The 15,042-nt window shown below is 36.9% G+C and overlaps 1 protein-coding gene across 10 annotated transcripts in view; it reads left to right on the top strand.

Moving 5' to 3' along the window:
* Positions 1–15,042, top strand: part of OPHN1 (oligophrenin 1) — a 426,354-nt gene that overhangs the window by 314,485 nt on the left and 96,827 nt on the right. For all 10 annotated transcript variants that reach the window (XM_078363585.1, XM_078363584.1, XM_078363579.1 and 7 more), the window contains one exon: positions 11,008–11,092. In XM_078363585.1, coding sequence (XP_078219711.1) covers positions 11,008–11,092 — 85 coding nt within the window. The remainder of the gene's footprint in view (positions 1–11,007; positions 11,093–15,042) is intronic.

The raw sequence follows: 15,042 nt of genomic DNA, 5'->3' as shown, positions 1-15,042 counted from the left end.
CAGATGGACTGCATGTTCTTTGGGCAATCCTCTATGAATACTGTCTTGTCACAAAGATGTGTATAAGAATTAGACTATTGCTGGGCATGGTGGCTCATGCCTGCATTCCTACCAGTTTGAGAGGCCAAGGCAGGTGAATCACTTGAGGTCAGGAGTTCAGGACCATCCTAGCCAATGTGGCGAAACCTGCCTCTTCTAAAAACACAAAAATTAGCCGGGTGTGGTGGGTCACACTTGTAATCTCAGCTACTCAGGAGGCTGAGGCATGAGAATCACTTGAACCTGGGAGGCAGAGGTTGCAGTGAGCCGACTTCGCACCACTGCACTCCAGCCTGGGCAACAGAGTGAGACTCTGTCTCAAAAAAAAAGAAAAGAAGAATTGCATCCTATAAAGCTGGAATTGTCATTCTCTGAGATGACAAATCATCATCTTGTCAGATAAGTGTAGACCAATATGCTATACAATCAAGCTGAAATTGGAGTTGACAGTGTCTTATGACTATTAGGGATCCTAAACAGACACGTGCCTAAATTGGTGTTGATTTTCACTGAGAATGGAACAGGCTTTGGGGCAGGGCCATGATTTTTCTATACCTAGATTTTTGAAGGTTTTTATCCTGAAGGGATATTGAATTTTATCAAATGTTTTTTCAGTATCAATTGACATGATTGTGTGGTTTTTGTCCTCCATTTTATTGATATGATGTATGATGATATGATATGATTTATTTGTGTATGTTGAACTATTCTTGCATCCCTGAGATAAATCCCACTTGGCCATGATAAGGAATTTTAAAAATTTGTTGTTGAATTTGGCTTGCTAGTATTTTGCTGAGGTTTGTTTATATATATTGATCAATAGTAATGGCCAATAGTTTTTGCTGGTTTTTTTTGATGAGTCTTTGTCTGGTTTTGGTATCAGGGTAATATTGGCCTTGTAGAATGAGTTTGGAAGTACTCCCCCCTCTAGTTTTTCAGAATAGTTTGAGTAGGTTTGGTATTAGTTGTTCTTTAAATGTTTGGTAGAATTCAGCAGTAAAGCCATTAGGTCCCAGACTTTTCTTAGCTATTAAGGCTCTTTATTATGCCTTTGATCTTGTTCCTTGTTATTGGTCAGTTCATGTTTTGGATTTATTCCTGGTTCAATCTTGAATAGGTTGTATTTGTCTAGGAATTTATCCATTTCTTCTAGTTTTCCAATTTATTGGCATATGGTTCCTCGTAGTAGCCACTAATTACCCGTTGAATTTCTGCAGTATCAGTTGTAATGTCTCCTTTCTCCTCTCTGATTTTATTTATTGGGATATTCTCTCTTTTCATCTTAATGTGGCTAAAGGTTTGTCAATTTTATGTATCTTTTCAGAAAATCAACTTTTTGTTTTATTGATATTTTTGTATTATTATCCTTTCAAATTCATTTTATTTCTGCTGTAATCTTAATTATTTCTTATCTTCTATAATTTTGGGTTTGGTTTGCTCTTGCTTTTCTAGTTCATTAAGATACATCATTAGGTTATTTATATGAAGATATTCTTTTTGAGGAATGCATTATAGCTATAACCTTTCATCTTAGTACTGCTTTTACTGTATCCCATAGGTTTTAGTATATTGCATTTCCATTATCATTCATTTTAAAGATTTTCTTCTTAATTTTGCCTTTAGTTACTGATCATTCAGGAGAATATTAATTTCCATGTGTTTGTATAGTTTTGAAAATTCCTCTTGTTATTGATTTCTAGCTTTTTTTTTTCTATTGTGGTCAGAGAAGATGCTTGATATTATTATTATTATTATTTAATGTTTTAAGACTTGCTTTATGGCTGGGTGCAGTGGCTCATACTTGTAATCCTAGAACTTTGGGAGGCTGAGGTGGGCAGATTGCTTGAGTCCAGAGGTTCGAGACCAGCCTGGGAAACATAGTGAAACCCTGTCCCTACTAAAAGTACAAAATATTATCCAGATGTGGCGGCACACACTTGTAGTCCCAGCTACTGGGGGTTGGGGGTGGGGGCGGGGCTGAGATGGTAGGACTGCTTGAGCCTAGGAGGCTGAAACTGCTGTGAGCCACTGCATTCCAGCCTGGGTAATGGAGTGAGATCTTGTCTCAAAAGGAAACTTGTTTTGCGACCTAACATATGGTTTGTCCTTGAAAATGATCCATGTGCTGAGGTGAAGAATGTGTATTATGTAGCCATTACATGAAATGTTCTGTAAATATCTGCTAGATCCATTTGGTCCATACTGCAGATTAAGTCCAATGCTTCTTTGTTGATTTTCCATCTGGGAGATTTATTTACTGTTGAAAGTGGGGTATTGAAGTGTTTAGCTGTTATTGTATTGAAATCTACCTTTCCCTCTAGCTCTAATAATAATTATATGTTTGGGTGCTCCAGCATTGGGTGTATTATATTTAAAATTGTTATTTGCTCTTGTTCAATTGACCCCTTTATCATTATGGGGTCATAGTGATCTTCTGAAGATTTAAAGTAGTGAAGAAAAGAATAACTTTTATTCTAGAATAGTATATCCAGTGAAAATGTCCTTCAAACATGAAAGAGAAAGACTTTCCCAGGCAAACAAAAGCTGAATGATTTCATCGGTACGAGATCTGTCCTATGAGACAGATAACCTTTGTCTCTTACAGTTTTCGTCTTGAAATCTGTCTTTTCAAATATAAGTATAGCTACTTTGTTCTTTTTTGGTTTCTATTGGCATGGAATCTCTCTTTTCCATCCTTTTATTTTCAGTCTATGTGTGTCTTTACAGGAGAAATGCATTTTTTGTAGGCAAGAGTCATTTGATCTTGATTTTTTAATCCATTCAGTTACTGTATGTCTTTTGATTGGAGAGTTTTGTCCTTTTACATTCAATGTTATTATTGATAAGTAATGATTTGCCCCCTCCCATTTTATTATTTGTTTTCTGTTTGTTTTGTAGTCTTGTCTTCCTTCTTTTCTTCACTTTTTAGTGAAGTTCATTTTCTCTGGTGGTATGATTTTAATTTCTTAGTTTTTATTTTTTGTGTAACCATTGTATCTTTTTTGATTTGAGGTTATTGTGAAGTTTGCAAATTCTCTCTTATCCATTATTTTAAACTGATGACAACTTAAAACTGATCACATAAAGAAACAAAAAAGGAAAAATAAAACTAATAAAACCTCTACACCATAATTTTGTCTGCCCACTTTTCAGCTTTTTGTTGTTTCTATTTATGTCTTATTTTACTCTTTACGACTTTAAAAGTCATTGTAGGTATTACTTTTGATTGGTTCATTGTTGAGTCTTTCTACTTAAGAGTAGTTCACACATTACAGTTGTGATGCTATAATATTCTGTGTTTTTCTGTGTACTTACTATTACCGGTGAGTTTTATATCTTCAGATGATTTCTTAGTGCTCATTACTGTTCTTCTCTTTCTGATTGAAGTACTCCCTTTAGCAATCTTGTAGGATAGATCTGGTATTGATGAAATCCCTCAGCTTTTGTTTGTTTGGGAACTTTATTTTTCCTTCATGTTTGAAGGACATTTTCACCAGATACACTATTTTAGGGTAGGAGTTTTTCTCCTTCAGCACTTTAAATATGACATGCCACTCTCTCTTGGCCTGTAAGGTTTCCGCTGAAAAGTCTGCTGCCAAACATGTTCGAGCTCCTTTGTGTGTTACTTGTCTCTTTTCCCCTTGCTGCTTTTAGGATCCTTTTTTTTTTTTTAATTCTTGATCTTTAAGAGTCTGATTATTAAATGCCTTTAGATATTTTTGTTTGGGTTCAATGTCTCTGGTATTCTGTAACCTTCTTGTACTTAAAAATTGATATTACTGATACTATCTCGTTGAATGAGCTTGCAACCCCTATCTTTTCCTCTACCTCCTCTTTAAGGCCAATAATTCTTATATTTGCCCTTTAGAGATAATTTTCTAGATCCTATAGGCATGCTTCCTTGTTTTTCATTCTTTTCTATTTTGTCTCCTCTAAAATGTGTATTTTGAATAGCCTGTCTTCAAGCTGATCCTTTCTTCTGCTTAATAATTTCTGTTATTATAAGACTCTGATGCATGCTTCTGCATATCACTTTATTTTTCAACTCCAGAATTTCTGCTTGGTTTTAAAAATTATTTCAATGTCTTTCTATATTATGTTGAATTTCTTTGAGTTTTCTCAAAATAGCTATTTTGATTTCTCTGTCTGATATGTCACATATCTCTGTTTCTCCAGGATTAGTCTCTGATGCCTTATTTAGTTCATTTTGGAAGGTCATATTTTCTTGAGTAGTCTTGATGCTTGTGAATGTTCATCTGTTTCTGGGCATTGAAGAGTTAAGTAGTTAGCATAGTATTTTTAGTCTGGGCTTGTTTGTATCTGTCATTCTTGCAAAGGCTTTCCAGATATTTGAAAGGACTTGAGTGTTTTGACCTAAGCCATATCTGCATTAGGGAGCACCCTATACCCAGTAATTCTGTGGTTCTTGCAGATTTGTAGAGGTACCACCTTGATGGTCTTGAATAAAATCTGGAAGACTTCTCTGGATTTCTAGGCAAAGACTCTTGTTTTCTTTACTTACTTTCTCTTTTGACTTATAAAGTCCCCTTTTACTTTTCCCTCTTCTTTTCTTGAATAGAAGGAATCTCTTCCCACAGCTACCACAGCTGGGAATGTGCTGAGTCATATGTGAAGCCCACAAACTTTCGTCTAAGGCCCAAGGAGTAATATCTGAGTATTGTTTCTGGTTATTTAGGGCCCAAAAGTTCTTTAGTCAGCATGTGATGGGTCCTGCCAGGACTGGGTTCTTCATTCAAGGCAGTGGGTTGCCTTCTGGACCCAGGTGTGTGTAGAAATGTCTGGGAGTGAGGGCCTGAAAAAGGGACCTTAGGACTCTGATGAATGCCCTATGTTACTGTGGCTAAGCTGGTATACAAGATGCAAGACAAAGTTCTCTTTTCTCTTGACCCCTCATTTCTTCAAGCAGAAGGAAGGGGTCTCTTTTTGAGCCTTGAGTTGTGCTGTGTGGGGTGGTATAGGCAATCCCATTGCCACCCTGTCTGGTGTCTCAGTAGTTTGCATGCCTCCCAGGTTCACTGGCTCTGAGCCCAGTTCAACACTAGGACTAATACAAGAGTTGCCGTCCTTGTGGCTTAGAGTGCCCTTCAAGTTCACTTAGGAATCCAGAGCACTTTAGCCTGCAGTGTCAAGGCATAGAACTGGGATGTGTGATTCCCCTCTAGCTAGGACTGGTTTAAATGTTCCCTGTGTGTGTTGTCCTTAGCTGAGTTCGGCCTGGTTTTGCTTTCTGGCTCTGTGACAAGGTAGCATGGAATTCAATGCTGTGTCTCATAATTGCTGCACGCTCTCTTTCTCAAGTACACAGATTCTGGTGTCTCTTTTTTTGTTTGTTTGGAGAAACTTTTCCTCATATTTTCTTATCCTTTTTTACTTGGGTTATTTGTTTTCTTGTTTTTTGTTTCTTTTATATTTTGGGTATCAGTCCCTTATCAGATTTATGGTTTGCCAGTATTTTTACCCAGTCCGTGAGTTTTCTCCTCACTGTGTTCTTTTTTTCCTTTTCTTTGAAGAAGCTTTTTAGTTTGGTGCAATTCCATTTGTCTATGTTTGCGTTTGTTGCTTGTGCCTTTAGAGTCCTATCCAAGAAATCATTGCACAGACAAATGTCATGGAGATTTTCACCTATGTTTTCTTCTAGTAGTTTTGTGGTTTCTGGTCTTACAGTTAAGTCTTTATTCATTTTGTGTTGACATTTATACATGTGTGAAATAGGGTCCAATTTCCTTCCGTATGAGGATATTCAGTTTTTCCAACACCATTTATTGACTAGAGTATTCTTTTCCCATTGAGTGTTTTTGGCACCTTTGTCAAAAAGTAAACAGACTGCAAGTACTTGGGTTTATGTCTAGACTTTCTATTCTGTGCCATTGGTTGATTGGCCTGTTTTTATGCCAGTACCATGCTGTTGTGAATATAGTAACTTCAAAATATATTTTGAGGTCAGAGAATGTGATACCTTCACCTTTGTTCCTTTTGCTAAAGACTGTTTTAACTATTTGGGGTCTTTTGTCATTTCATATGAATGTTATGATTATCTTCTTCTATTTCTGTGAAGAAAGACATTGGAATTTTGATAGGAATTGCGTTGAACTTAGAGAATGCTTTGGGAAGTGTGGACATTTTAATAAGATTAGTTATTCTAATCCATGAATGTGGACTATGTTTTCATTTGTTTGTGTATTTAGTTTGTTTCATTAGTGTTTTACAGTTTTTAGTATAGCAGTTATTCACTTCCTTGGCTAAATTTATTCCTAAGTTTTTTTCTTTATTTAATACTATTGTAAATGGGATTGGTTTTGAAATTTTTTCAGCTAGTTCATTGTTAGTGTGTAGAAATATGGTCAATATTAGACAGATCAATGAGACAGATAATTAACAAGGATATTTAGGACTTGAACTCAGCTCTGGACCAAGAGGACCTAATCGACATCTACAGAACTCTCCACCCCAAATCAACAAAATATACATTCTTCTCAGCACCATATCACACTTATTCTAAAGTTGACCACATAATTGGAAGTAAAATACTCCTCAGCAAATGCAAGAGAACGGAAATTGTAACAGTTTCTCAGACCACAGTGCCATCAAATTAGAACTCAGGATTAAGGAACTTACTCAAAACCACACAACTACATGGAAACTGAGCAACCTTCTCCTGAATGACTACTGGGTAAATAACGAAATTACGGTAGAAATAGGTTTTTTGAAACCAATGAGAACAAAAAAACAGCATACCAGAATCTCTGGGACACATTTAAAACAGTGTCTAGAGGGAAATTTATAGCGCTAAATGTCCACAGTAGAAAGCAGGAAAGATCTAAAATCAACTCCCTAACATCACAATTAAAAGAACTTGAGAAGCAAGAGCAAACAAATTCAAAAGCTAGCAGAAGACAAGAAATAACAAAGATCAGAGCAGAACTGAAGGAGAGAGAGACACGAAATACCCTTCAAAAAATATCAGTGAACTCAGGAGCTGTTTTTTAAAAAGATCAACAAAATAGATAGATTGCTAGCCAGACTAACAAGGAAGTAAAGAGAGAAGAATCAAATAGATGCAATATAAAACGATAAAGGGGATATCACCACTGATTCCACAGAAATATGAACTACTATCAGACAATATATAAACACCTCTACACAAGTAAACTAGAAAATCTAGAAGAAATGGATAAATTCCTGGATATGTACACCCTCCCAAGTCTAAACAAGAAAAAAGTCAAATCCATGAATAGACTAATAACAAGTTCTGAAATTGAGGCATTAAGTAATAGCCTACCTACCAAAAAAGTCCAGCACCAGACGGATTCACAGCCGAATTCTACCAGAGGTAAAAAGAGGAGCTGATACCATTCCTTCCGAAACTATTCCAAACCATAGAAAAAGAGGGACTCCTGTCTAACTCATTTTATGATATCAAAACTTGGCAGAGACACACACATAAAAAAGAAAATTTCAGGCCAAAATTCTTGATGAACATCAATGTGAAAATCCTCAATAAAATACTGGCAAACTGAATCTAGCAGCACATCAAAAAGCTTATCCACCATGATTAAGTTGGCTTCATTCTTGGGATGCAAGACTGGTTCAACATATGCAAATCAATAAATGCAATTTATCACGTAAACAGAACCAATGTCAAAAACCACATGATTATCTCAATAGATGCATTAAAGGCCTTCGACAAAATTCAATACCTCATCATGCTAAAAACTTTCAATAAACTAGGTATTGATGGAATATATCTCAAACTAATAAGAGCTACTTATGACAGACCCACAGCCAATATAATACTGAATGGGCAAAACCAGGAAGCATTCCCTTTGAAAACCGGCAAAAGACAAGGATGCCCTTTCTCACCACTCCCATTCAACACAGTATTGGAAGTTCTGGCTAGGGCAATCAGGGAAGAGGAAGAAATACAGGGTATTCAAATAGGAAAAGAGGAAGTCAAATTGTCTCTGTTTGCAGATGACATGATTGTATATTTAGAAGACCCCATCATCTCAGCCCAAAATCTTCTAAAGCTGATAAGCAACTTCAGCAAAGTCTCGGGATACAAAATCAATGTGCAAAAATCACAAGAATTTCTATACACCAATAATAGACAAACAGAGAGACAGATCATGAGTGAACTCCTGTTCACAATAGCTACAAAGAGAATTAAATACCTAGGAATACAACTTTCAAGGGATGTGAGGAACCTCTTTAAGGAGAACTACAAACCACTGATCAAGGAAATAAGAGAGGACACAAACAAATGGAAAAACATTCCATGCTCATGGATACAAAGAATTAATATCATGAAGATTGTCATACTGCCCAAAGTAATTTGTAAATTCCATGATATCCACATCAAGCTACTATGGACTTTCTTCACAGAATTAAAAAAACTACTTTAAATTTCATTTGGAACCAAAAAAGATCCTGTACAGCCAAGACATTCCTAAGCAAATAGAACAAAGCTGGAGGCATCATGCTACCTGACTTCAAATTATATTACAAGGTTACAGTAACCAAAACAGTGTGGTACTGATACCAAAACAGATATATAGACTAATGGAACAGAACAGAGGCCTCAGAAATAATGCCACACATCTACAATCATCTGATCTTTGACACACCTGACAGAAATAAGCAATGGGGAAAGGATTCTCTATTTAATATATGGTGTTGGTAAAACTGGCTAACCATATGAAGAAAACTGAAACTGGACCGCTTCCTTACACCTTATACAAAAATAAACTCAAGATGGATTAAAGACATAAATATAAGACCTAAAACCATAAAAACCATAGAAGAAAACCTAGGCAGTACCATTCAGGACATAGGCATGCACAAGGACTTCATGACTAAAACACCAAAAGCAATGGCAACAAAACCCAAAATTGACAAACGGGATCTAATTAAACTAAAGAGCTTCTGCACAGCAAAAGAAACTATCATCAGGGTGAACAGGCAACCCACAGAATGGGAGAAAATTTTTGCATTCTATCCACCTCACAAAGGGCTAATATCCAGAATCTACAAAGAACTTAAACAAATGTACAAGAAAAAAAAACAATGCCATCAAAAAGTGGATTAAGGATATGAACAGTATGAACAGACACTTCTCCAAAGAAGACATTTATGCAGCCAACAAACTTATGACAAAAAGCTCATCATCACTGGTAATTAGAGAAATGCAAATCAAAACCACAATGAGATACCATCTCATGCCAGTTAGAATTGTGATCATTAAAAAGTCAGGAGAGAACAGATGCTGGAGAGGATGTGGAGAAATAGTTTACACTATTGGTGGGAGTGTAAACTAGTTCAACCATTGTGGAAGACAATGTGGTGATTCCTGAAGGCTCTAGAACCAGAAATGCCATTTGACCCAGAAATCCCATTACTGGATATATACCAAAAGGAATGTAAATCATTCTACTACAAAGACACATGCACACGCATGTTTATTGTGGCACTAATCTCAACAGCAAAGACTTGGAACCAACCCAAATGCCCATCAATGATGGACTGGATAAAGAAAATGTGGCACATATACACCATGGAAAACTATGCGGCCATAAAGAAGGATGAGTTCATGTCCTTTGCAGAGTCGTGGATGAAGGTAGAAACCTTCATTCTCAGCAAACTAACACAAGAACAGAAAACCAAACACCAGATGTTCTCACTCAGAAGTGGTAGTTGAACAGTGAGAACACATGGACACAGGGAGGGGACCATCACACACCAGGGCCTGTCGGGGGTGGGGGACTGAGGAGGGATAGCATTAGGAGAAATACCTAATGTAGATGGTGGGGTGATGGGTGCAGCAAAACACCATGGCACGTGTATACCTATGTAACAAATCTGCACATTCTGCACATGTACCCCAAAACTTAAAATATATAAAAAAAAGAAAAGAAATGTGGCTGATTAGCTAGCTAGTGTTATGGTGGTAGAGGCTAATCATAACTCTGATGTTCTTGTTTTTGCATCCTCTGTTATTTTGGTTTTGCCTAAAGACTTAAATAATTACCTGAGAAGCACAATTCTTTTAGTCATATTTCCATGAGTACATATGAGGCCAATTGACATGGTGGTAAGGTGTCATGGGTGGGGAAGTCTTCTATAAGTCTATGAGTATGTCTCTGTCTTTTAGTGAGTTGTGCCCCTGGCCTGTGACTTACTTAAGTTCTCAGGTTTGTTTTGTTCCCCCTCCCCAGCCTTGGAAGAGACTTTAAGGGAAGTTGAGTCTGGAATTGGGTATTTCCCTTCACCTCGTTCACTTAGGTTCTGATAAAACTGCAGGAGGTTATAATCTGGTAAAAGTAGTTTCTTTTGAGGGCAGACCTTATTAAGAAGAAGAGAAGGATCTGTGAATATTTTTAAATGACTACTTATCTTTTCACCCTGCTGGAAGCATGAAGGGAGTTTTCACCATCAAAACTTGATAGGACTCCTGTAGTTAAAACTCACAAAAGTATGGGGGCCCTTTTTGGACTGGGCCCGACTGGAGTTTTCAACTTTTCAAATCCAAACATATTGAGCCTCCAGCAATTTGTAAATTACAGATTAGGTTATCCTATCCCAGTACTGTTTCCCAAGAAGTTTTCTACTCCTGGGCTTCTGTTACAATCAGATTTGGTTCTCTCTATCTCTCTATTTCCTCACTTTGGGGGGCAGTCATTTACTCTATGATCCCAGTTATCTGATGACTCTAAGGAGAATTGATTTTGTTTGTTCAGTTTTTCTTTGTTGTATGAATTGGATAGATTACTTCCTTATTCCTTATATGGTAGAGCAGAATGCAGTCAGGTTTTTGAAACATCAAAGATTTGCTTCTTCTAACGTTTTGACCTCTTAAAAGCTACTTAGCGTCATATTGTTTTTCTTTTAAAAGAGGTAAAATGTAAGGTTTTTGGATGATTAACTTGTTTTTTGTTTACTTTTCTCAAATAGATCCTAAATGCCCAGGAGATGTTGATTTTCATAATAGTGACTGGGACATTAAGACAATCACCAGCTCCTTGAAATTCTACCTCAGGTATGCCTGATTTGAATTGGGAGTTTGCATTTCATAGTTGGTGAAATTTCTCTGGGTGCTGAGTGGAGTTAATGTGGTCCCAGTTCCAGGAGGTTGCTTAGAATTGCTTAAGAAAAAGTATGTGAAGAGGATTTCTGGCCAAGGATGTGCAAAGACTGTCTTTTAAATCTGAGAGTTTAAGCAAGAGAAGCATAAAAATAATAGAATTGTTATTGAAAAAAGGCTAAAATGATTATTTTCTAAAATCCTGTACTTGAAATAATTGAATATGTTTTGCTGTTCACAGAGTGATGTCATGATGGCTTCACTAGCAGAATCATGAGCTGTGACTATTCAGGGCGGCTAACATGTTTTAAAGAATAATAACAATTTTGAAATGTCAAATTGCATTTGGGCAAAAATAGTATGCTATGTATGATGTGCTGCATATCATGCCTTAATCCAGATAATGGAAACAAAATCAAGAAAATACAACCGTAATGATGTTGGAGCTATATGAACTGTCAGCAGTATGTAAAAAAAGTAAACTCACCAACAAAATTTGGGAATGCACAAAATTGATGAATATATTGTTCAATTTATTGACATAAATTTATATTGTGCAAAAGGTGTTTGAGACATATATATTTTTTAAACACATTGATTTCTTACCACTCTTTATGTCTCATAGTATGTATCATACTTTACGTGCGAAAGCCTTTTCTTTTCAATGATTTTGCTCTTAAGCCATTAAGATTGATATTTAAGTTCTGGAAAATCTCATTAATCTAAACTAATTTGGGTTTAAGATATTGCTGTTAAATATTTTTCTTTTGTAGCATCATCTTAGGGCTTTACATAAACTTGAATGTTCTTTCCAGGAATATTTCTCCTGTATCTGCTGATGAAGAAAAGAACCATTATTGGAGGGGTTATTCTGTTCTAGGCTGTGGCCAGTTTACACTGATAGGGTCATTGTTTTTTTCTCCCATTAACTGAGTGTACTAGATGGTACTTGACTCATTTTGCAGATGAGGAAACCAAGGTGCCCCATTTCCCCCATTAAGTAATACCTATGATCCCAGCTTGTATTTATTAAATCTAAGTGTCTCTGATTTATAAGGCCCCTGGCACTGGGGCATCTTCTTCTCCTGCCCCCTACTTCCAGGAGCTTTGGCCTTCTTTGGATGGCTTGGTAATTTAATAAAGACAGAGAGCAATCTGTTATGAATAAGAAGACTTGTGACGAGAAGAGTGGGAATAAGTGATTCTGTATCTCTAGCTCCCTTCGAAGGAGTCTCAACATTTTCTTAGATTTGTAAGGACTTCCCCACATTGCATTATTCCCAGCTCATCCTGTAATAGGCAGTATGGTCCTTTTCAAAGATGAGAGGATCAAGCATGAAAGTGTGAGTGGGCAGCATCCCCAATAAGTGATACTTGTTCTTGTGACTCTCATCCATGGTTCTGTAATATACACCAGCCAGTAAATACCCTTTAGAGTTCTCAAAAGTAGCTGTGTTCCAGGGCAGATCTCCACCCTCTGTTCTAGGTAACTAAATCACCCCTTATCTATAGCCTCTCCAGAGAAGTTCTCTAGAAATCATCCCTTTTCTCTCCTATATTTTTATCCTCTCATTAAACTGGCTCTTTTTTTCAGCACGTAAGTATGCTGCAGCCATATACATCTTTAAATCATTAAATGATTCAAGAAAAATATCCTCAGTGCTTACTCAATGCCAAGTATGATGTTAAGGCACTAGGCAAACAGTTATGTATAGATATGGTCTCTGACCTTAAAGAACTAGAAGACAAATAAGCACACAGATGTAATAAACTCTAATAAGTACTCTGAAGGAAAGGTATACCTATGAAAGCATTTAATAGGAAGACCTCACCCATTCCGGTTGTTTAAACTGAGTTTTGAATTGTAAGTCAGAATTAACCAAGTGGGGGTTGGGTTCCAGAGAGAGGGAAGTGAATATGCAAAGTCTTGAGGCAGGAGGGAGGAAGTCCCCTTCAGGAAACTACATGAATCAGAACAGGGGGAGTATTGAGTGTAGAGAGGCAGGGAGAGGTATGTAGAAGCCAGATCATTTGGGACTTTATAGGATCTTTTAAAAATTAGGGGGTAAATTTATCTTAAAAGTAAAGGGAATGTATTGAAAGATTTTAAATAAGAGATGCATATTGAGATTTGTATTTTGAAAAAAAATGTATGGATATTAGGTTACAGTGATATAAAATGGGCAGAGATGTGGGAATCTTTCAGCAGGCTATGGCTGTCATTTAGGCAAGAGATGATGCTCATGCTTGGACTAGGGAGTAGCAGTAGCTATTCCTAGAAGTAAGCATATTCAAGAGATTTAGGAAGTCAAACTGATGAGGGCTGGAGATAGGGTGATAAAAAGGTAACTTTATGTTTCTGGCCCATACAACCAAATGATGGTCGTGTGTTTACTGATTTAAGATACACAAGAAAACTAAGTTTGAGGCAGGCAATAAGTTGGAATTTGGATATGTCAAATGTGGGTAACTTTGAAGAAATCAGGGCGTAATATTAAGCAGGCAATTGAATATATAGGTCTGAAAGTCAATGATGAGTTTTGGGCTTGATCTAAAATCTTGGTGATCATTGAGCATATTGATGATAGTTAGAGTAAACAAGATTGCCTAATGAGATGCTTTATCCCTTCTCAGTGAGAACTAAGCTCTGATTTTTTATTTTGCCCAAATTCCTTTCTAAGGGGACTGGGGAGTCATGCCCTACAAAGCATACATTCTCATCAGATGGGTTTTATTTAACCCTTTATATTGTGATTTACTTTCCAGTCTGACTCTGGCATAACAAGGGAAAAAATGAAAATGTTTTACCCCAAAATATATTTCCTTGCCATATCTTGAAATTGCCTTGCAAAGTCTCTTGTGGGAAAAATCCACATTCTATAGAAAATCCCCTTCCCCCATTGTTTTCTCTCTTTCTTTCTTTCCAGATCCAGGAGATAATTAACTAAGAGCCAGACACCCTTTTAGGTCTAATAAGAATCGTTTTACAACCTGCTGTCTCTGAGGTCTGCTATCTGAGAGATTCCTCTGCACAATAAAACTTGGTCTCCACCGTCTTTTGACTTAACCTCAACATTCCTTTCCATTGATCCCAGGTCTAAAGATAAACTCAACCAATTGTCAACCAGCAAATGTTTACCTATAGCCTGGAAGCGCCCACTTTGAGTTGTCTCATCTTTCTGAACCAAACCAATGTATTTCTTAAATATATTTAATTGATGCTTCATGCCTCTCTAAACATATGTAAAGCCAAGCTATACGCCGACCCCCTTAGGCACAAGTTGTCAGAACCTCCTGAGGGCTGTGTCACGGGCCATGGTCACTCATATTTGACTCAGAATAAATCTCTTAAAATATTTTACACAGTTTCACTCTTCATCGACATTAACCAAGCTTCTGTGTCAAGTAATATACAGTCTCTGTCTGTACTTCTTAACTCCCCAGGTCCCTCTTAACTCGTTGTAATAACTCTTACCCTCTCTGCTCCAATGAAGGTGCTTTTGCCAGGGTAACCAGGGATACCTTCAATGCTGTACACAAAGGACAGTTGTCAGTGTTTACCTTACTGGATCTTTTTATAACATTTGAAATTGCTACCAAGCCCTCCTTAATACTTTCTCCTATTTTGGACTCTGCTGAATCACTTACTTTTTGTTTTTCTCTAACCTCTTTGGTCATTTTTGTCAATCCCCTTTATGGGCTTTCTATTTGGTATTTCCCAGGGCTCTCTTCTCATTTTACTATAGTAGAGCAACTGAAAACTGAAATATCTACAGGGGCCAGGGAATAAAACTGAGTGAAGTAGACTATTTTCCTATTAAACACTTTGCACATTGAACCATTTTTTGCATGACAATCCCTTTGTTTACATACAAACAGCAGTGTTGTTTACTTCTACAAAGATC

Source organism: Callithrix jacchus, chromosome X (genome assembly GCF_049354715.1).
Source record: "Callithrix jacchus isolate 240 chromosome X, calJac240_pri, whole genome shotgun sequence".
NCBI classification, from domain to species: domain Eukaryota; kingdom Metazoa; phylum Chordata; class Mammalia; order Primates; family Cebidae; genus Callithrix; species Callithrix jacchus.
This window is presented reverse-complemented; position numbering and strand designations above follow the sequence as displayed.